We start from the raw sequence: 23,153 nt of genomic DNA, 5'->3' as shown, positions 1-23,153 counted from the left end.
CCCAAACCGGGTTTTCTGCTGTCGCGCGCGCCTGTACATTTGAACTTGGCGCGCGCGCCCAGCCGGCAACCTTCCTCCTGACCGTTACACTGCTCCTGTCACTGCTTCCCCCTTCGGGGGGGCTAGCTGGACCCGACCTCCCTTCCGTTCCCTCACTCTCCGATGGAGGCGTGGTCAACCCTGACTCATCTTCTCTCCCTGCTGGAGGAGACGTTGGCCCTGCCCCATGGGACTCTTCCCCCCCACTACGCTCTGGTGGGGAAGCTGGTCCTGATTTCCAGCTGCTGCTTTGGGAGTCCCCGCTGGCCCCTTGTTTCTGGTGTGTCCCCCCCGGGACCCCCCTTGCCCTGACCATAGGCGCCTCCTTCTGGGAATCTTCTGATTCGCTGGAGAAGCTCATGGAATCTCTCGGGTCACTGCCGTACTCCCCTACGCTCCCCTCCGATTCTTCCTCTTCGCTCTCCATTTCCTCTCTCCCCTGTGCCTCTGTTCCTGAGTCCCTGACAACATGATATCATTTTTCTTCAAGAAACCTGGGCAAAAGAGGGCACTATGGTTGAATTACAGGGTTTTACAAGTTACACTCAACCAGCTCTTAAAACTGTAAAGTATGGAAGGCCTAGTGGGGGGCTGGCGGTGCTGGTGTCAACCTCTCTTAATGTATCAATTCAACAGTGTCCCTCGTTGACCACTCCTAATTTTTTAGTGTTGTCCCTTTCTGATAGTCTCCTGAGAAATACTTATTGCATATGCGTCCAGTAAAGTCCAGTAAAGTCTTGTGGGGAACTGAGATGATATTGGGATAAACTTGACCAACTACTCGAAAGTATAGACTCTCTGTCACCTAACCCTCAGTTTATCTTGGGAGGTGACTTCAATGCCCGGTTCGGCCTTGTTTCCCCACAAAATACAATATTATCTGGTCTAAACTTGGAGGACGAACCTGAAATCTGTCAGAGGGCAGCAATGGACACCATCTCTAATCGCGCTGGGAAACATCTTTGTGAACTTATAATAAAGCATAACCTTTTGTTATGCAATGGGCATGGTCAAGGGGATCAAGAGGGTTATTTTACTTTTATCTCCCCCAGAGGATTTACTAGCACCATAGATTATATCCTAACATCTAATAATGTGCCAGTTAACCGAGATACCTTCAGGATAATTCCCAGAGCTGAAAGTGACCACTTTCCACTTGAGTTATCTCTGACATTATTCTTTTCTCCTGCCTTTCCTAAATTATTGGATGAAACAGAATATCTGATACTTGGAAATAGAAGGTTAAAATGGAATGCACAGATCCAAGAAAAAATGATTCAGATCCTGGATTCCCATGAATTTGCTCTATTAAAGGGGGAAATGTTGTTAGAAACAGGAAACGTAATTGGACTTTATGAGAACATAATCAACCGAATGCGCCCACTGATGACCACAGCTAGTGTGATAAAAAACAAAAAGTTTAAGAGACAGACTTGGTTTGATAAGGAATGTCAGAATAGCAAAAAATTCCTAGCTAGGGTACTTAGAAAATTGAAGTTAAAACAGGATAAGCACAATTTTGCCCTACAAGCTGAGGTAGCCCAGTTACGAAACAACTATAAATTATTACTTAAAAGCAAGAAACAAATATATTATGAACAACAGTGGAAAGAATTGGGAGAAGGACTCACGGAAATTTTGGCATCTGGTTGCCCAAGGCACCAATGGGTTGGGCTACTCATTAGAAGCATCTGTCCAAGGAAAGGATTGGGTGACATATTTTACAGAAATATATCGCCCCTGTCCTGACCTACCCCCACAGGTTTACTATACTCAGTTATCAGAACTGCCAGAATGGCCAGACGTCACGCCCAATCAGATTAAGAGGCTAATCGCAAGCCAACTAGCTAATAAAGCTCCAGGAGAAGACATGATCCCAATGGAGATCTATAAGATAAGACCTGATTTCTGGTCACCCATTTTTGCAAAATTGTTTTCATACATTAACATATACCTGAAGGGTGGAAGTTGAGTATAATTGCCCCAATATATAAAAAGGGCGATAAGAAAAACCCTGCCAATTATAGACCCATTAGTTTGTTAGATGCAGCCTCCAAACTATATGCCAGGCTCCTTCTTGGGAGACTAGAAGAATGGGCAGATACAAATAAGGTGATATCTGAAGTTCAGGCAGGTTTCCAAAGAGGGAAATCCACATTGGACCAGTGCTTTGTGCTGAACTTTCTGCTATGTAAATACATCCATAATTTGAAGCAAAAATTATATGTTGCTTTTATCGATCTAAAGTCAGTTTTTGATACGGTCCCAAGACACACATTGTGGCAAAAATTGGAAAAGACAAATATAGACCTCCGTCTATTATTTCTCATCAAAACATTATATACTGACACATCAATACAAGTAAAGGTGGATCTGGCTGGCCATTTCACCACTAGAATCAAGACCACTACTGGAGTCAAACAGGGATGCATTTGGGCACTTTTCCTGTTCATTTTTTATATTAATGACATGGTTAAAGAACTGGAGGGCCTACAGTTTTCCCCTGTCACAATTCTTGACCAAAAACTCTCAGTTTTAATGTATGCTGATGACCTAGTACTTGTATCTAGAACTCAGGTGTGCCTGAGACGGCTGCTTGCAAAATTAAGTTCATATTGCATGAGGAATGCTTTATCTATAAACTATGATAAGACGCAGGTCACTGTATTTGGGAAGCGTTCTAAAAAGCATGTTTGGCACCTGGATGAACACATCGTAAACCAAGTAAATACGTTTAAATATCTGGGCTTGATTTATTCAGAAACGGCATCTTGGAATACACAGCTATCCAATATTAAATTGCAAGCCTTTAAATCAGCAAAAGCCATTCTGAAATTCGCTGCATGTAAAGGTGGAAATCTGGTCAACCCAGCTCTATCTGTGTATAAAGCAAAAACAATGGCCCAGATTTTATATGGTGCAGAGGTTTGGGGTACCTCAAAGGTCTCCAGTCTGGAACCCCCACAGAATTATTTTTTAAGAGTTCTTTTAGGTTTACCCAAAGACGTGCAATCTGCCATGGTCAGGTTGGAAACTCGCATGTTGAGCATAGAGAGCCAAATAGATAAAACAATTCTCTGTTATTGGTTTAGAGCAGTGTTTCCCAACTGGTGTTCCGCGGCACACTAGTGTGCCGCGAGATGTTGCCTGGTGTGCCGCGAGATGTTGCCTGGAGGGAGGCGGGCGAGTCCAAAAAAGGTTGGGAAACACTGGTTTCTCTTTCAAAAAGGAAACGTGGGTTAAAGCGGCGACGCCGCCTCCCACTCACTTTCCTGCTCTGGCTTCCCTAACAGTTTTCCGAGTTGCGTCACTGGATCCAGCCCCCTTTTCCACAGGTGACACGGGGCTGGAGGGAGGGAAAGAGGGCTTTACGTCGCGCACAAAGGCAGCCTCCTAGAAGCGCTCTGGGCCGGCGCCGTTTCGCCGAAGGCGCCGGAGGACCCCCACCCTCAGCTCCTTCAGAAAGGAAGCCCCGCCCCTCGGCTCCCTACGCCGCCAGGCAGCTCAGCTGACTGACGAGGACGTTCTGCGGCGGCGGCCGCCGCACAACCACCGCAGTTGCTGGCAGCGTCCGCAGCGCAATAAGTAACAGCGCCTGGTGCTGCCAACTCTTTCTCTCTCTCCCGCCCCGCCCCCAAGCTCTCGCGCGCCCCGCGTCAACATCGCCGCGCGCAGCTTCCCGAGCTCGAGGCCAGCCGCTGCACGCACGCGCCGGCTCGTCATCGGCTCCGGTTGTTGCCTTTCTCCGCCGAGGTCGGTGGACCCCGAGCCTAGGCTTCCTTCCCGCACCCCGCTTTCCGAAGACCGCACACCAGTTGGGCCAGTACATATTCCCCTCCCGTGACTGGAGCGGAATAGCCCTTTCTCTTCTTCCCCAACCCTTGTCGTTGGAGGAGTCCCTCAGTCCCTCGCTTTGCTGCCTCCTCCCCCCCCACCCCCAAAGCTTGGAGGTTCCCCGGCAAGGGGGAGGGGGAAAAATTGAAAGTTACACTTTTGTGCGTCCCTCCCGGCGTGACGCTGCGCGCTGACGTCACGGGGCTGTAATGGTGGTGTGCCTCGAGATTTTTTTCATCAAACAAGTGTGCCTTTGCCCAAAAAAGGTTGGGAAACACTGGTTTAGAGTTCAACAGATGGACAACACTAGGCTACCAAAAAAATGCCTGATTGAGCTCTCAAATGGATTACCCTTTAAAAACTGGGTACATCATGCTGCCCAACTGATGGGCAAATATGACCTCTCAGTGACTGAGATTAAAGAACTCCCCTTATATTCACAGAAAAATATTTTTAAATGAACCATAAGGGCAGTGGCAACTAAAAACGATCTAAACTCTATGTGCACATCTACATGCGACCCATTGTATTTTAAACTTAGAGAGGTCAATGAACACATATCTTATTTTAATGAATTGACTTTTGCACAGCTTCGAAAAGCTTTTACAGAGCTATGACTAAATACGATAAGCTCTGCTTATAGAGATGGGAGACATAGAGGCATACCAAAAAACGAACATGTTTGCATTAAGGGATGTTCTGAAGTAGAGGACCTTATGCGTTATATCTTGCACTGTCCATTATATAATGATGCAAGAAAAAGATTTTTGGTACCTATAATGACAGGGTCCCCTGGCCAGAATCCCCTTGACATGATGTTATATCTCCTTGCAGACACAGATAAGTATGTGACCTGGCGGGTAGCACTCTTTGCAACTGCTGCTAGGAAAATTAGAGCAAATTATATAGCCAAGGTAGCCATTAAGTGTAAAGGAGATGAATTTATTTGATCCTATCTATCTACCTCAGGCTATGCTCTATCTTTGTCACCAAACTCTGAGTATAAATTGCACACTGTATTAATTGATATTGTTTTTAACATTAGTGACCATGTGATGATTTTAGCTTATGAATTTTATCGTTTAATGTTTTTATTTGTACATTGGGGTACTTTTATAGCTTTGTTTAGAGTATGTAATGTTTTAATAATATAAATGTTTTAAGTCTTTTTTTTACCAATTCAGTATATTTTCTTTTAATTGTCAAATAATTCTGTGTACATTGCAGCAGCCTTTGGCTATGTGCAATAAAACTGACTGAGACTGAGACTGAGTCGTTCCGCAAGACGAATTTCCCTATGGGCTTGCTTCGCAAGACAAAACGTCTTGCGAGTTCTTGCGAGTTTGTTTCCTTTTTCTTAAAGCCGCTAAGCCGTTAATAGCCGCTGTCAGAGGTACAGGGACAGAGGCACAGGGAAGGCAGGAAATGGAGAGCGATGGAGAGGAATCCCAGGACAGCGAGGAAGAGGATGGCAATGACGCAGGGGATTCTATGAGTCTCTCCAGCGAATCAGAGGATTCCCAGAAGGGGGCGCCCGTGGTCAGGGCAAGGGGAGCATGTCAGGAGCGGGGGGCCAGCAGGGGACCCCAAAGCGGCAGCTGGGAATCAGGACCAGTTTCCCCACCAGAGCGCAGCGAAGGGGGGGGGAGGTTCCAGTGTGCCGGGGAAACAGCTCCGACAGCAGAGAAAGAGGAGGGGTCAGAGCAAGCCATCATCCTGGAAGGGGAGGAGGGCAGTGAAGGGAGTAGTATAACTGTCAAAAGGAAAGTTAGAGGTTGGGCGCGCGCGCCAAGTTCAAATGTAGAGGCGCGCGGAAGTACAGGGAGCCCGGAGGAGGAGCCAGGTCCCAAAGCCCGCAGGAGGGGGGAAGAGCAGTCTGGGGATTCAGCGTCAGGGGAATCCAGGAGGAGCGGAACCCCAGCGGGCAGAAAGACCCTGCGGAAAAGGAAGGAGAGAAAGAGGTGGAGCAGCGTAAGCCTCTTAAACTGGTGCAGGGGAGGGACTGATTCAGAGGGGACTTCAACGGTCTAAGGCTAACAGACGTGGGGGCTGCACGCCTCGGTGCTGGAACCAACTATGAACTGCAATAAACATCCTTGTATATAAGAAGAACTTGGCGTTGGTCTTTTGTGAGCTGAGACCTGAGGCAGCCCTGACAGCCGCTAAGCCGCTAAAAGCCGCTAATAGCCGTGCTTCGCAAGACGAAAAAAACGCAAGACGAAGAGACTCGCGGAACGGATTAATTTCGTCTTGTGAGGCACCACTGCAATTTTGCTGTCTGCTGACTCTCAGCCAACAGTGCATGAGTTCAGTCTCCATATGAGATGAACTCACACTTTGTTTGTGTAAGTACCAAGTAAAACCTGCCTTTCAGGGATCAAATCATGAACTGAAATGTGAGTAAACTTTTTGTTACTTTACTCAGACTCTTGTGTCTTTATTCTTTTAAGAGGTATCAAATGGGACACAAGGGGGTGGTGCCATCGGTAATGGCGGACTCCCTCTGATCCGGAGGGACCAGCTCCACAGGAAATGGGTCTTCTCCGCTACGGCGAAGCGGGGACCCTTTCAAAAATCACAGGCGGATGAAGCCTGTGACCATGGGACTCGGCGGGCACCTTTAGCGCCCCCCAACCCGCAAAGGAACCCACTTCTGGGCTCCGGAGCAAAGACGGGGAAGTGGCGCGGTGCTGAGAGTCAACTGCTTCTTCCGTGGAGTGAAGCCGCACAGCCGTTGCCGGAGAGCGCTGCCTTTTTCCTGGGACAATTTGGCTTTTAAAACAATCACCTTGAGTACTTAAATTTCGGACAATTGGACTCTAAATAAGGACTTGTGAGTAGAAAGGAAAATTGGACTTAAAAGTTTATTTTAATTTGGTACTGAAATGGGAAGGTCTAAACAGGAAGTCAGCCTTCCGTTTCTTTGTAGATAGATTAAAGCAAAGACATGGCAAACTAGAGTTCAGAAAATCGCTTGCAAAGGATTAACTTTCACCATTTAAGATTGTTGAACCCCCTTCGAAAGCAGGAGAAGTGGGGGGATTTTATCTGGACTGTTTAAACCTGCAGAAGTGAGTGTAAAGCAAAGTAATTTTCCACCGTCTTGATCCTGGAGCGGGGTGTCAGGATTGACGTTTTTTGAAGCTCATTGACCAGAGACAAATGTTTTTGACAGATAGCTAAAAGAAGAGAAACATAGTGATTCCATTGTTCCCTTTCGCATTTTAAAGGAACAAATATTGACAAAATAACTGAAAAAGGAAACTTTGTTGTTAGATCTGCTTTTAAAAGAAAAGAACAAATAGGAGTTTTTCCCCTAGAGGGAGCCTGTGAAACTGTAACCAATTCTGAATCGGGGAGCTTGGAGCTGTTACAGATTACGATCGTGGGAACAGACTTCTGACCTTGGGACAATGTATTCAGAAGCTCTGTTGTGTGCTCTCTGTAAAACAAGTGCCCTATTGGAACAGCTACATGAGAAGACGGACTTGATGACTGATGCGATCAGAAATTTTGAACAGGCAGTGGGAAATTATATGGAGCCCACCCAGAAATCAAATCAGGAGTGTGCCCTGACAGAACAGATGAGGGAAGAGGATTTTGCTGAATCTTGGGTGCCAGAGATGGAGGGAGTTGCGGCCCAGCAGGAACATGAGTTTTTGGATTTGACAAATGAGCTTGGAAAAAGCCAGATTTGGAAAGATAAAGTTTGGTTTGGCTTGGAAATGGGGGGTTGGATAGACCCCCCTATGCAGGGATGTTTGGACTTTTCAAGTCTGGTAATGGGCCGTGAGATGTTTGGGGTTGTGGGGGCTCTTAATTTTGGAGGGACTTTGAAACAGGTTCTTAAATACCACATGGAGTTCAGTCTGGACTATGGAAAAGGGGCTGATTTGTCGAGAAGGGTCAAAAACATTGTTAAGCTGGAGTTCCCACGAGTGAAAGGAGCAGGAGACAAAGGAAAATATAGCTATAAATATGAAGAAGAGCTGCGGAAGGGACATGGAAGGGACTTAAGGGCTTCGGATATAAGATTACCAGGTTAATGCGCTAGATTGATGGGATAGAAAGGACTGACAAAACCCGGTACCAGGAGGAAGAGACGCTGGATGAAGATTGGATTTTTTTTGTTCTCTATTAGGATTGTTTTACAAAATTGATGAATGTTAGAAAAATGTTGGAACGAAATTATTTGGCTTTAGTAAAAATATTTAAAGAATTGTGTAAGAATATTATGGTTATGAGAAATTGGTAAAAGACTTAAGTTTTAAGCTTTAAGGTTTTTTATAGTAAGATAAGATTAAAATAGATTAAGGTAATGTAATGACAGAATATTATGAAATATGGAAAGGATTTGCTGCGACAATTAACAACTAGGATACAAAAAAAGGGAGGAGGAGGAGGTCAAAGAAAGAAGGTAATGACAGTTAAGGATTTGAGAATATTGGATTTGTTTTTAAATGTTTGTGGTATATTTTTGTTTTTTGATCGTGTTGTGTTATTTTTTGATTTTGATTTTGATTATTTTGTCTTGTTTGATGTGGTTTGTTTTTTCTTGGTTTTTTCTTTCTCTTTTTCTACCTTGTTTTCTTTTGTAATTCTAAAAATTTTTCAATAAATATTGTCAGGGGTTCAGGGACAGAGGCACAGGTAAGGGGGGAGACGGAGAGCGATGGGGAAGAATCCCAGGACAGTGAGGAAGAGGATGACAATGACTTGAGGTCTTCCATGAGTCTCTCAAGTGAATCGGAGGATTCCCAGAAGGGGGCGCCCCTGGTCAAGCCAAGGGGGGTCACAGGGGGGACTTGTCAGGAGCAGGGAAGCAGCAGGGAAACCCCGAGTGGGAGTGGGAGATCGGGGCCGGCTTCCCAGCAGGAACGGAGTGAAGAGGGTGGAGTTCCCAATGTGACACACGGAGCAGAGCAGGAAAGAGACAGGGGAAGGAGATCGGGGCAGGACGTCCTGCCGGAAGGGGCGGAGAGTAGTACAGGGAGTAGTGTAACTGTCAAGAGGAAGGTCAGGGGTAGCGAACACGCGCCAAGTTCAAATGTGGAGGCGCGCGGAAATGCAGAGAGCCCGGAGGAGGAGCCTGGCCCCAAAGCACGAAGGAGGGGGGAGCAGGCATCTGAGGAATCCGCGTCAGGCGAAAGCAGGAGGGAAGGAACCCAGGGGGGCAGAAAGACCCTGCGGAAAAGAAAGGATAGGAAGAGGTGGGCTAGCACAAGCCTCTTAAACTGGTGTAGAGGCGGGACCGATTCAGAGGGGACTTCAAACGTCTAGGCTAAGAGACACGGGGCTGCACGCCTCGGTTGTGGAACCAATAATGAACTGCAATAAACATCCTTGTATATAAGAAGAGCTTGGCGTTGGTCTTTTGTGAGCTGAGACCTGAGGCAGCCCCTTACAGTAAGTCCCCTCCCAAAAGTACGCAATTTTTTTTTTTTTGCGAAGCTCACGAAGTTTGGCAGCCATGAGTATGGAGGAGCAGATAGCTGAGCTACGCAACGCAGTCTCCCAGCTTACCACTGCGGTAGTGGTCTCCCAGAAGAAGGGGGAAGAGGCGGAAAAGCGGTGCCAAGATCTGCAAGCCAGGTGGGATCATGCAAGCCAAGTGGGGTTGCCGGGGGCCAAATCTGCTGGAGTAGCACTGGGCAGAAGGGGAGGCAACTTGGTAGCCCACTTCGATGGGAACCTGAAGCAGTACCCCAGTTTTCGAGCAGACGTAGAATATGCGTTGCATTTGCTTCGCGACGACTTTAAAGATGAGGAGGAGAAAGTGGGTTTCATTGTGTCCCACTTGCATGGGGAAGCGAGGGCTTGGCTGCGCAATCTGTGGCGCGAGGATTGCCCTGCTCGAAGGGACTCTGATGAATTTATCAAATGCATGGACGCTTGCTTCCAGTCTAACGTGGATGTGGATGTAGCGCGCCAAGAGATGCATGGTTTACGGCAAGGCAAGGCTACAGTACGTCAGTACCATGCTAGGTTTTTCGCCTTGCTGAATGTGCTGCGATGGGAGAAAGACTCCCTGGCAGAGACTTGTTTTGGGAGGGGCTCTCTGGCCCTGTAAAAGATGAACTGGCAAGGGGGGACAGACCTCAAACCCTAGCAGAAGTGGTGCAGCGGGCGCTCGCCATTGGAGTACGCCATGAAGAACGCCCTTGGCGCAATGAGGAGGGTAGCCAGCTTCGCGCACCGTCTAGAGTGCCTCCTTTCCTTCCCAGAGATCTAGGACGTACGCGTCCCTCACCTCAGCTGCAGGCAGGGGAGGAACCAATGGAACTTGGGAGTGCAAAGGCTCAGTCAGCTGCCGGAGCCCCAGCGTCCGGAGCAGTCAAGAAGAAGCCTCCTAGAGGGAACAGGAAGTGTTACATCTGTGACGGTGCGACACACATGGCCAAAGAGTGTCCCCAGAGGCTCCAGAAGCGCACTGCAGCCTTAGCAACAGTAACTGCAGCAGCACAACATGAAGAGCAGTTTCAGGGAAACGGCAATGCCTGGCTGGAAGCAGCAATGCTGGGGCACAGCCAGGCGAGTCAGTAGGGCAGTCCCCAGCGCTTTTGCAGCCTACAGACCCCCTGCCACCCAAGCCAGTGGTGCAGCTCACTGCAACTCTCCAGCTACCTAATGGACGCACCCTGGAAGTCCCCATTACAATTGACAGTGGGAGCAACGCAGACTTCGTGGGGGTGCAGTTCGTCAAGCAGCATCGCATAGAGCTCCTGCCAGCCACGCTGCCATTGAACGTCGTCACAGTGGATGGCAGGAAGCTGCTGGGTGGGCAGGTGGTACAACAGACGCCACCCATGGTGATGCAGATTGGCAATCACCGAGAAGTCATCAGTTTCAACGTCACCCGCCTGTCAGACATGCCTATAGTGTTAGGCATGAGTTGGCTGGATAGGCACAGCCCGACCATGGCGTGGTACCAGCGGCAGCTCACCTTCGGCTCGTCCTATTGCGCACAGCATTGCATCCAGACCGGTCAGGAGGAGGAGGGCCAAGAGGAGGGGCAGCAGCTACGTCTCAGCATGGCGCAAGCAGTACCCCTCAAGTACAAGGGGTTTTTGGAGGTTTTCTGCGAAAAGGAGGAAGACCAGCTGCCACCTCACCGGCCCTACGATTGCGCTATTGACCTCTTGCCAGGGACAACGCTACCGACTGCGAAGCTGTATTCCATGTCCGAGGAGGAGCTGCAGGAGCTCAGGGAGTTCATAGATCACAACCTGCAGCGGGGATTCATCCGAGAATCAAAGGCTGTAGGGGGCAGTCCTGTGTTTTTTGTGAAGAAGAAGGACACGCCCCAAAAAAGGCTGATCGTAGACTTTAGATTCATAAACTCGAAGACAAAGCCCGTGGCCTTTCCCATGCCCAAGATTGACGACCTGCTCGCGACGGTGCGGAAAGGGAAGATCTTCACCAAGTTGGATCTCCGCGGAGCTTACAATCTCATACGCGTGCGAGAGGGTGATGAGTGGAAGACGGCCATGTTCACGCCGTTGGGCACCTACGAATACAGAGTTATGCCGTTTGGTCTCCAAAATGGCTCCCACTATTTCCAAGCTTTTATGCACCACGTGCTAGCGGGACTCCTCTACAAGAAGTGCGTATGTTTCCTCGACGACATTCTGATCTTCTCGGAATCGCCGGAGGCTCACGAGAGCGACGTGAAGGAGGTCCTGCAGAGGCTACGGGAGCACAGGCTCTACGCCAAGCTGGAGAAGTGCCAATTCGACGTGACGGAGGTGGATTTTCTGGGCTATAGGCTGTCCGACAGGGGACAAGCCATGGACAGCGCCAAGGTCTGCGCGGTGTTGGACTGGAAGAGCCCGCGAAATCGGAAGGAGGTCCAGAGGTTCGTCGGCTTCGCCAACTTTTACCGCAAGTTCATCAGGGGTTTCGCCAGGGAGACGACAGCTATCATGGACACTCTCAGCTCCAAGAAGAAGAAGTTCACCTGGACGGACCAGGCGGAGCAGTCCTTCAGGAGACTTAAGAGTCTCTTCGCGTCCGAAGAACAGCTGCTACACGTGAATCCCGGCAGGCCCATGAGGGTTGAGACTGACGCATCTGACAGAGCGGTGGGGGCCGTCCTCTTACAGGAAGACCCGCAGGGGAACTGGAGGCCCTGCGCTTTCTACTCCCGGAAGCTCAGCAAGTCGGAACAGAACTACACCATCTGGGACAGGGAGTTGTTGGCCATCCACGCAGCTTTCAAGGCGTGGAGGCACTTCCTCATCGGAGCCAAGCACACCGTGCAGGTCCGCACGGACCACAAGAACCTAGAGTACTGGCGCACGGCGAAGCTACAGAGCCAGAGGCACATACGCTGGGCAGAGTTCTTTGCGGATTTCGATTTCAGGATAGAGTACATCCCAGGCGACAACAATGTCATAGCAGATGCGCTCTCCAGGAAACCGCAGTATCTCGAGGAAGCGGCACCGGTGGCAGCCAAGCACATTTTTGCACCGCAGGCGTGGGCGTGCGCTTCAGCCGCCGTGGACCTGGAGGCGGTGCGTCGCGTGTTGCAGACGGATCCGTTCGCACAGTCCAAGATGGAAGAGGTGCGGAAAGGCACAGCGAAGGACGACGAGTTCCAGATACGCGACGGCCTGCTGACCCGTAAAGGTACTCTCTACGTTCCGGGAGACGATCTCCGCGCGAAGGTTCTGCAGCAGTTGCACGACGCACCCAGCGCTGGCCACTTCGGCAAGGAAAAGACGACGGAATTAGTGGCCAGAGACTTTTGGTGGCCCCAGATGCGAGGGGAGGTCGCGGATTACGTCGCCAGGTGTGACACTTGCCAAAGGTCCAAGCCAGTGCACCAGAAGCCAGCGGGACTGCTGGAACCGTTGGAGATGCCACTGCAACCGTGGGAGAGGGTGGCGCTGGACTTTGTCACTGATCTGCCCAGTTCGCGAGGCAAGACGGCGGTGCTTGTGGTTGTAGACCTGTTCACCAAGATGGCTCATTTCATTCCTTGCGCGAGGGTGGCGACAGCGGAACAGACCGCCAAACTCTTCATCGACCACGTGTTCAAGGTGCATGGGTTGCCACGGTCCATTCTGTCCGACAGGGGGCGCCAGTTTGTTTCTAGTTTCTAGCAGAAGCTCCTAGGGATCCTGCACGTCAAACTCAACCTGTCGTCGGCGAGACATCCGCAGACCAACGGCCAAGCAGAGAGGGTCAACGCGATCATGCAGCAGTACCTGAGATGTTACGCCAATCAGCGACCTTCAGCTTCGGTGGATTACCTGCCGATGGCTGAGTTTGCCTACAACAACACGAAGCACGCATCGACGGGGGTGACGCCGTTCTTCGCTAACAATGGACGGCATCCCAGAACCTTCCCGGGGCTCGTAACGACGGGGGAGGGGGCGCCGCACGGGGCCGACCATTTCGCAGCAGAATTGCAAGAGGTGCATGACGAGCTACGGAGACATTTAGAACTAGCTAAACAAGCCTATAAGGTGCAGGCGGACAAACACAGGAGGGAGGGGGAAGACATCCAGGTGGGAGACTGGGTATGGTTAGCGGCCCAAGCGGTGCCGGCCAAGTCGTTAGCTAAAAAGAAGCTAGGACACAGGCAACTAGGGCCGTACCAAGTTGAGGCCAGGATCAATCCCGTAGCGTTTCGACTGGCCCTCCCCGAGGGTTCCAGAATGCACCCGGTCTTTCATAGGTCAGTGCTCACCCCCTACAAGACCCCACACAGATTTCAGGAGTCAAGGACGGCACCAGAACCAAGCAGAGAGTCGCCCAAGAGGGGGAGGTCACCTAGGGCCGAACCAATCAACGAGGTCACAGAGATTCTGGACTCGAGATGGGGGGAAGAGGGAGTAGAATATTTTCTCGCCAGAGAGGGTGCCCCAGCCAGCGCCAACAGTTGGGTGCCAGACTACGCTTTGGACGAGCCTCTCCTCAAGGACGAGTTCCATGCCCTTTTCCCACACAGGCCCATGCCAGCACAGTTTTTCAACGATTGGCTTTTTATGCCCACACTTTCCGCCAGCACCTTCCGAGGGTTCTCCTCCGCAGAGGAGACGACGCCAGAGTCGAGCCCTCCAAGGGGATCGTGTTCGGGGGTGGACACCGACCCTTCTTACTGGTGGGACGACCAACCAGAAGAGGACTGGCGCACGAGGTGGTGGATGGGGCCTTGGCAAGCAGACCCCACCCAGGCAACAGGGGGAGAGGAGGACGTGAACATGTTGGGAGAGGACCATGGGTTCGAGCACACATACACTGAACTGGAAGCAGAGGAGATCGACGTCGACGACCTGTGTCCGGCAGCGACCTCCGCAACGACGGAGCTCCCAGAACCTGCGCCTGAGCAGCGGGAGGGGGGAAGGGGGGGCTTCGAGGGGGGGATGGTTGTCAGGGGTTCAGGGACAGAGGCACAGGTAAAGGGGGAGACGGAGAGCGATGGGGAAGAATCCCAGGACAGTGAGGAAGAGGATGACAATGACTTGAGGTCTTCCATGAGTCTCTCAAGTGAATCGGAGGATTCCCAGAAGGGGGCGCCCCTGGTCAAGCCAAGGGGGGTCACAGGGGGGACTTGTCAGGAGCAGGGAAGCAGCAGGGAAACCCCGAGTGGGAGTGGGAGATCGGGGCCGGCTTCCCAGCAGGAACGGAGTGAAGAGGGTGGAGTTCCCAGTGTGACACACGGAGCAGAGTAGGAAAGAGACAGGGGAAGGAGATTGGGGCAGGACGTCCTGCCGGAAGGGGCGGAGAGTAGTACAGGGAGTAGTGTAACTGTCAAGAGGAAGGTCAGGGGTAGCGAACACGCGCCAAGTTCAAATGTGGAGGCGCGCGGAAATGCAGAGAGCCCGGAGGAGGAGCCTGGCCCCAAAGCACGAAGGAGGGGGGAGCAGGCATCTGAGGAATCCGCGTCAGGCGAAAGCAGGAGGGAAGGAACCCAGGGGGGCAGAAAGACCCTGCGGAAAAGAAAGGATAGGAAGAGGTGGGCTAGCACAAGCCTCTTAAACTGGTGTAGAGGCGGGACCGATTCAGAGGGGACTTCAAACGTCTAGGCTAAGAGACGCAGGGCTGCACACCTCGGTTGTGGAACCAATAATGAACTGCAATAAACATCCTTGTATATAAGAAGAGCTTGGCATTGGTCTTTTGTGAGCTGAGACCTGAGGCAGCCCCTGACAAATATCATTTAAAAAAACAAACAAAGGGGACACAAGGAAATAATCTTAACTAAGAGATTCAAAGGAATCCCCAAACCAGCTTTTAGCTATATTGAGAGGAATCTGCTCTGCTACAGCACTTACTAGTGTGAGTGAAGGAAGGGTAATAGTTATTCAATATGTCCTTTCCTACTATCCTTAACATTGCCACAAAAAGTGGATAAAAAGTGGATAGAGGGGAAAAATTTCTCCACCTCTTAGAGCACCAGAATGTGTGGATGTCTAATGAAGCTGAATGCTGGAAAATTCAGGACAGATAAAAGAAATAATTTTTTGGGACATCTTGGTTAACCCAGTAAAGGTATTGTCCTTATACACTTTCTAACATTTTTATTTAATGGTTCTGATAAAATGGAGCACTCTGCTTGAAGGCAGGGTACCCAGCCTGGTCCCCTGAAGATGATGCTGAACTACATCTCCCATCAACACTGACCACTGGGCATGCTAGCTAAGGGGCTGATGGGAATTGGGATCCAACAATATCTGGCTTAAAGGGGCATCCTGTTTTCCTTTCAAAATAGCCCCATTGATTTGAAATGGCCTTGAACAGAGATGCTGAAAGGTAACAGAATCATAGAATGGTAGAATTGGAAGTTATCCCCAAGGGTCATCTAGTCCAAGTCCCTGCAATGCAAAAATCACAGCTAAAGAATCCCTAACAGATGGTCTTCCACACTCTGTTTAAAAACCTCCATGGAAGGAGAATCCACCACCATTCAAGGGAGTCCATTCCACTGCATGATGTCATGGACTGGGGGGGGGCGGTGCAGAGAAGTGGTGGGAGGCACCAACTGGGGAAACCCCAGGGGAAGAAGGCTCAGAGCCAGGGGGTTGGTGGTGGGACAATGAGTGGTTGGAAAAAGAAGAGGGAGCAGACTGGGAGAAGGAGGTGTCAGAGGCAGAAGACGTAACAGGGTTTAGTGAGCAGGAAGTGGCTGCGGTAGTGAGCAGTTCAGACTCTGAGGCTGAAGTGGAGGCTGGAAAGGAGGGTGGCTAAGAAGCAGAGCTGAGTCAGGCAGATGAAGAATCCAGGGAGTCTCCCCCTCCTGCTACAACCCAACCCCCTGGTCTCCTAGAACAGTGTTCCCCAACCTTGGGCCTCCAGCTGTTTTTGGACTACAACTCCCATCATCCCTCGCTAGCAAGACCAGGGGTCAAGGATGATGGGAATTGTAGTCCAAAAACAGCTGGAGGCCCAAGGTTGGGGAACACTGTCCTAGAACGTGCAGAGAAGTGAAAAGAGCAGAGCAGAGATTGGTTGTGCACAGAGGCAGTTGGTGACTGCTTGGGAAAGACCCTGGAGAGCAGGAGCCTCAGAGAGCAGTGGGAAGAGTGCTGCCTCACTGAGGCAATACCTACTGGAAAGAGTGCTGGGATCACTAGGCCTGCACAGTTTTGGTTTCTTTGAATAAAGAGTTTTCACTGAAACCATGTTTTTTATTGCTGACCTACGCTTGACTCCAGCTCTTGACACATGGCTCTTACTGTCAGATAGTTCTTCCTACAGTTGAGTTGGACTCTCCTTTCTTGCAATTTGAATTCATCTTTCCCTCTGAAGCAGCAGCAGCAACAGAAAACAAGCTTCTTCCACCTTCCAGGCGACAGCCCTCCAGGTATTCAGTCTCCTCTTTTCCAGGCTACCCATACACTCCCTCAACTGTTCCTCATAAGGTTTGCTTTCTAAACCCTTCATCATCTTGGCCACCTTCCTCTGCACAAATTTCAGCTTGTCAATATCCGTCTTAAATGATAGCAATGATGCTGACACATCAGAATCCGCTGCACTAAACTTGTGAGATAGTTTGATGGAGTTCCTTGATCTACATGGTTGCAGGGCTTAAGCACATGTGGTGGGAACACAACTGAAAGCTAATGGCTTAAAATGGTATGACTTCAGAAGCTGGTGCAAATTGCTGAATGGTACCACCTGTATCACAGAAGTAGTGTTTGGATTGAAATATCGCAGGCCAGCTCTGTCATTAGGCAGAGTGAGCAAGTGCTTCAGGGGGTAGGTGGTGGGGGGACAGTGGTGGCATCCCTTAACTGTTCCTTCTGAACTTCCCGCCATTCATCTCCATCAGCAGACAGAGCTATGCATGTCACACAGTTTGCTATGCACCCCCTAAATTAGTCCACTGCTTCAGGTATGAATCCTGTTGCTTGTGCTGTTGATGTAAGATTCAGGTGCCAGCACAGTTGGCTTCTGTATGCAGGAAGAAGGCCTTTGCTCCCATTTTGAAGTGGATTTGCCATAACTTCAGCCACCTAAAGCAATTTCCCCACAAATTAGGAGCCTTTGCACATCTCCGCACAGTCTTGGTACCGGGGATTGTGGGGGGGGGGAGTTGAGGAAATAAAACTCAGCTCCTTTCTCTCTCAACCTTCACAATAACCTTAGCTGTTGTGTGCGGACACTGAAACACCAATTCGCAAGGCTTTCTGAGCAATCTGCTGCTACAAAATCTGCCTGACATATCTGGAGCACAAATTCTCCAGGGCAGCCAAGATGAGGTTTTACGCAAACTGACATACTCTCAGCACCACCCTGCTGCCTCTCTCCAGTCAGAATGACGAGGAGAGACAGATGTCACTCCTGAGAACTGTTGGATGGAGCAATCTGGAATGATGGCAGAGAGAAAAGAACAGGGGAGGGAAGCAGGCGACTAAGTTACAAGGAGGCTGGAAATTAAGGCTTAAGGGATGGATCCAAACTACAAGAAAGAAGATTCCACCTAAACATTAGGAAGAACTTCCTGACAGTAAGAGCTGTTTGACAGTGGAATTTGCTGCCAAGGAGTGTGGTGGAGTCTCCTTCTTTGGAGGTCTTTAAGCAGAGGCTTGACCACCATATGTCAGGAGTGCTCTGATGGTGTTTCCTGCTTGGCAGGGGGTTGGACTCGATGGCCCTTGTGGTCTCTTCCAACTCTGTGATTCTATGATTCTATGATTCTCCCTCCTCTATGTGACATCCTTTTATATATTTGAACATGGCTATCATATCACCCCTTAACCTCCTCTTTTCCAGGCTAAACATGCCCAACTCCCTTAGCCGTTCCTCATAAGGCATCGTTTCCAGGCCTTTGACCATTTTGGTTGCCCTCCTCTGGACACGTTCCAGTTTGTCAGTGTCCTACTTGAATTGTGGTGCCCGGAACTGGACACAGAACTGGATTTGGAAGGAAGGAAGAAAACGACATCTCAAAACACAACTTTTTGGTTACCTAAAATATGGTCCAGAATTTCAGAGAGTGAACTTAGACTTGGAGGAAGGAGATGCTATGAAGTAAGAAAGCCTGCCATTTGAAGGATGCCCCCTACCTTTGCCAGAGCTGCTTGCCCCAGTTTCGTGCAAATGAAGCTGCTGCTGTGCCTCTTCCAGCTGCTTCTCTGCCGACTCCAGCTTCTTCTGCAGTTGGTCATGCTTGGTCTGAAACAGAAGAGTGACTCAGAAGGCCTGCTCCACATGCTGCACAGCCATTGTGCTCCTTGCAGGCTCTCAGGGACCAGGGTTTCCCACAGCAATCCCAGAAGAGCCTAAGTGCCAAGTGTGTGTCCTTAAAAGAGAGCTCCAGTCAATCCCTCAAAAATATACACAGGTGTTAAAGAGAGGGCTGGTACATTTGAACCCACATTCATGTCCACCACCCACAGCTGCTCCCACGGAGCCTCTCAAGAGGTTAAGGATATAATAATAATAATAATAATAATAATAATAATAATAATAATAATAATAATAATAATAATAATAATATTATAAAACAACAAAACAATTTATTCTTTATACCCCACCCATCTCGCTGGGTTTCCCCAGCCACTCTGGGTGGCTCCCAACAGAATATTATTATTATAAATATTAATAATAATAATACGATAAAACATCAAACATTAAAAACTTCCCTAAACAGGGCTGCCTTCAGATGTCTTCTAAAAGTAAGATAGTTATTTATTTCCTTGACATCTGATGGGAGGGCGTTCCACAGGACGGGCACCACTACCAAGAAGGCCCTCTGCCTTGTTCCCTGTAGCTTCGCTTCTCACAGTGAGGGATTTGCCAGAAGGCCCTCGGAGCTGGACCTCAGTGTCCGGATAGAACAATGGGGGTGGAGGCACTCCTTCAGGTATACTGGGACGAGGCAGTTTAGGGCTTTAGAGGGCAGCACCAGCACTTTGAATTGTGCTCGGAAACATACTAGGAGCCACTGCAGGTCTTTCAGGACTGGTGTTATATGGTCTCAGCGGCCACTCCCAGTCACTAGTCTAGCTGCTGCATTCTGGATTAGTTGTGGTTTCCGGGTCACATTCAAAGGTAGCCCCACATAGAGTGCACTGCAGGAGTCCAAGTGAGAGATAACCAGAGTATGCACCACTCTGGCGAGACAGTCCCCGGGCAGGTAGGGTCTCAGCCTGTGTACTAGATGGAGCTGGTAGGCAGCTGCCCTGGATACAGAATTGACCTGTGCCTCCATGGACAGCTGTGAGTCCAAAATGACTCCCAGACTACACACCTGGTCCTTCAGGGGCACAGTTACCCCATTCAGGACCAGGGAGTCACCCAAACCTGCCCACCATGTCCCCCCAAAACAGTACTTCTGTCTTGTCAGGATTCAGCCTCAATCTGTTAGCCACCATCCATCCTCCAACCGCCTCCAGACACTCACTGTGCTGGTCCCGGGGGGAGGTTACCATGAGGCGTTGTCAGAGTCCGGTCCTGGGTCAAGGGTCTAGAGACAGTCTACAAAGGGTGAAGTGGGATCCGAAGCAAGAAGCCGGGCGTGGTCGGGAACTCCGGAAGAACAGGACTGGGTGCTGGCAGAAGCAGGTTTCCAGCGACGTTGCTTCCGCCTGGGACCAGGCTGACTGGCCTTTATCTTCTCTGAGGCCAGGGGTGGTCCCGGCCCACAGGTGACCCGCCTCTCCTGGCCTTAAGGCTAGCACTCCTCCTGAGAGAACCCAGTTCCCTCCGCCTCTCTGCCCTGAGCCTCTGTAGCTCAGGAGAGGCTGGAGAGTTACTGGACCCAGGGAGTGGCTCACCTTCCCCTGACAGGGCTGGGAGAGGCGCACCTGTAGGCAATGGGTCCTCAATCACCTCCGGAGCCCGAGTGGATTCATCTGGTGTCTGCTCCTGAGGATCTGGCACAGGTGCAGGCGCTTCAGATTCAAGGCCCTGCCCCGGCTCAGCTGGCCCTGGAGGCAGGGATTCCTGTGCAGGCTGGGATTCCTCCGGTTCAGCCTCTGAATCAGATTCCCAGGCCATCACACTCACACAGGACCTTCATCATCTTCACTGGTTCTGATTTAGAAGAGAGATAGAGCTGGGTATCATCCGCATACTGATGAACACCCAGCCCAAACCCCCTGATGATCTCTCCCAGCGGCTTTATATAGATGTTAAAAAGCATGGGGGAGAGGACAGGACCCTGAGGCACCCCACAAGTGAAAGCCCAGGGGTCTGAACACTCATCCCCCCCACCACTTTCAGAACAGGGCCCAGGAAGAAGGAGCAGAACCACTGTATAATAGTGTCCCCAGCTCCCAGCTCCCAGCTCCTCTAAACGGTCAAGAAGGATGCTATGGTCAATGGTATCAAAGGCCACTGAGAGATCCAGCAGAACTAGGAAACAGGTTTCACCTTTGTCCCTAGCCTGCCAGAGATCATCAACCACCGCGACCAAGGCAGTTTCAGTCCCATGATGAGGCCTGAATCCTGACTGGAAGGGATCCAAATGGTCCGCTTCTTCCAGGCGTGCCTAGAGTTGTTCAGCAATCACACACTCAATCACCTTGCCCAAGAATGGAAGATTTGAGACCGGGTAATAATTGGGCATATTGTTGTTGTTGTTTAGTCATTTAGTCGTGTCCGACTCTTCATGACCCCATGGACCAGAGCACGCCAGGCACTCCTGTCTTCCACTGCCTCCCGCAGTTTGGTCAAACTCATGTTGGTAGCTTCGAGAACACTGTCCAACCATCTTGTCCTCTGTCGTCCCCTTCTCCTTATGCCCTCCATCTTTCCCAACATCAGGGTCTTTTCCAGGGAGTCTTCTCTTCTCATGAAGGGGCCAAAGTATTGGAGCCTCAGCTTCACGATCTGTCCTTCCAGTGAGCACTCAGGGCCGATTTCCTTCAGAATGGATACGTTTGATCTTCTTGCAGTCCATGGGACTCTCAAGAGTCTCTTCCAACACCATAATTCAAAAGCATCAATTCTTCAGCGAGCGGCCTTCTTTATGGTCCAGCTCTCACTTCCATACATCATTACTGGGAAAACCATAGCTTTTACTATACGGACCTTTGTTGGCAAGGTGATGTCTCTGCTTTTTAAGATGCTGTCTAGGTTTGTCATTGCTTTCCTCCCAATAAGCAGGCGTCTTTTAATTTCGTGACTGCTGTCACCATCTGCAGTGATCATGGAGCCCAAGAAAGTAAAATCTCTCACTGCCTCCATTTCTTCCCCTTCTATTTGCCAGGAGGTGATGGGCCAAGTGGCCATGATCTTTGTTGTTTTTTTTGATGTTGAGCTTTAGACCATATTTTGCGCTCTCCTCTTTCACCCTCATTAAGAGGCCCTTTATTCCTCCTCACTTTCTGCCATCAAGGTTGTGTCATCTGCATATCTGAGGTTGTTGATATTTCTTCTGGCAATCTTAATTCTGGCTTGGAATTCATCCAGCCCAGCCTTTCGCATGATGAATTCTGCATATAAGTTAAATAACCAGGGAGACAATATACAGCCTTGTCGTACTCATTTCCCAATTTTGAACCAATCAGTTGTTCCATACCCAGTTCTAACTGTACCTCCTTGTCCCACATAGAGATTTCTCAGGAGACAGATGCAGTGATCAGGCACTCCCATTTCTTTAAGAACTTGCCATAGTTTGCTGTGGCCTACACAGTCAAAGGTTTTTGCAAAGTCAATGCAGCAGAAGTAGATGTCTTTCTGGAACTCTCTAGCTTTCTCCATAATCCAGCGCATGTTTGCAGTTTGGTCTCTGGTTCCTCTGCCCCTTCGAAATCCAGCTTGCACTTCTGGGAGTTCTCAGTCCACATACTGCTTAAGCCTGCCTTGTAGAATTTTAAGCATAACCTTGCTAGCGTGTGAAATGAGTGCAATTGTGCGGTAGTTGGAGCATTCTTTGGCACTGCCCTTCTTTGGGATTGGGATGTAGACTGATCTTCCCCAATCCTCTGGCCACTGCTGAGTTTTCCAAATTTGCTGGCCTATTGAGTGTAGCACCTTAACAGCATCATCTTTTACAATTTTAAATAGTTCAGCTGGAATATCATCACTTCCACTGGCCTTGTTATTAGCAGTGCTTTCTAAGGCCCATTTGACTTCACTCTCCAGGATGTCTGGCTCAAGGTCAGCAACCACACTACCTGGGGTGTGCAAGCCATCCATATCCATAATTCCGCTGTGTATTCTTGCCACCTCTTCTTGATGTCTTCTGCTTCTGTTAGGTCCTTACCACTTTTGTCTTTTATTATGGTAATCTTTGTACGAAATGTTCCTTTCATATATCCAATTTTCTTGAACAGAACTCTGGTTTTTCCCATTCTATTGTTTTCCTCTATTTCTTTGCATTGCTCATTTAAGAAGGCCTTCTTGTCTCTCCTTGCTCTTTTTTGGAAATCTGCATTCAATTTCCTGTATCTTTCACTATCTGCCTCACATTTTGCTTGCCTTCTCTCCCCCGCTATTTGTAAGGCCTCATTGGACAGCCACTTTGCTTTCTTGCTTTTCATTGGGATGGTTTTCATTGCTGCCTCTTCAGTTTAAGCTTGAATTTTGCTATAAGAAGCTGATGATCTGAGCCACAGTCAGCTCCAGATCTTGTTTTTGCTGACTGTATAGAGCTTCTCCATCTTTGGCTGCAGAGAATATAATCAGTCTGATTTCGATGCTGCCCATCCCATCTGGTGATGTCCATGTGTAGAGTCATCTCTTGTGTTGTTGGAAAAGAGTGTTTGTGATGACCAGCTTGTTCTCTTGGCAGAACTCTATTAGCCTTTGCCCTGCTTCGTTTTGAACTCCAAGGCCAAACTTGCCAGTTGTTCCTTTTATCTCTTGACTCCCTACTTTGG

The 23,153-nt window shown here is 49.6% G+C and overlaps 1 protein-coding gene across 3 annotated transcripts in view; it reads right to left on the bottom strand.

Annotated features, from left to right (window-relative positions):
* The window catches only part of MYO18B (myosin XVIIIB), a 385,232-nt gene that overhangs the window by 174,597 nt on the left and 187,482 nt on the right, over positions 1-23,153 (bottom strand). For all 3 annotated transcript variants that reach the window (XR_014002918.1, XM_081174521.1, XM_081174522.1), the window contains one exon: positions 18,390-18,498. Coding sequence is in view for 2 of the 3 variants with exons in the window: in XM_081174521.1 (XP_081030647.1) it covers positions 18,390-18,498 (109 nt within the window). In the remaining variant the exon portion in view is untranslated. The remainder of the gene's footprint in view (positions 1-18,389; positions 18,499-23,153) is intronic.

Source organism: Podarcis bocagei (genome assembly GCF_964188305.1).
Source record: "Podarcis bocagei genome assembly, chromosome: 16".
Classification (NCBI taxonomy): domain Eukaryota; kingdom Metazoa; phylum Chordata; class Lepidosauria; order Squamata; family Lacertidae; genus Podarcis; species Podarcis bocagei.
The sequence above is the reverse complement of the archived record's forward strand: the minus strand, read 5'-3'. Positions and strand labels throughout refer to the sequence as shown.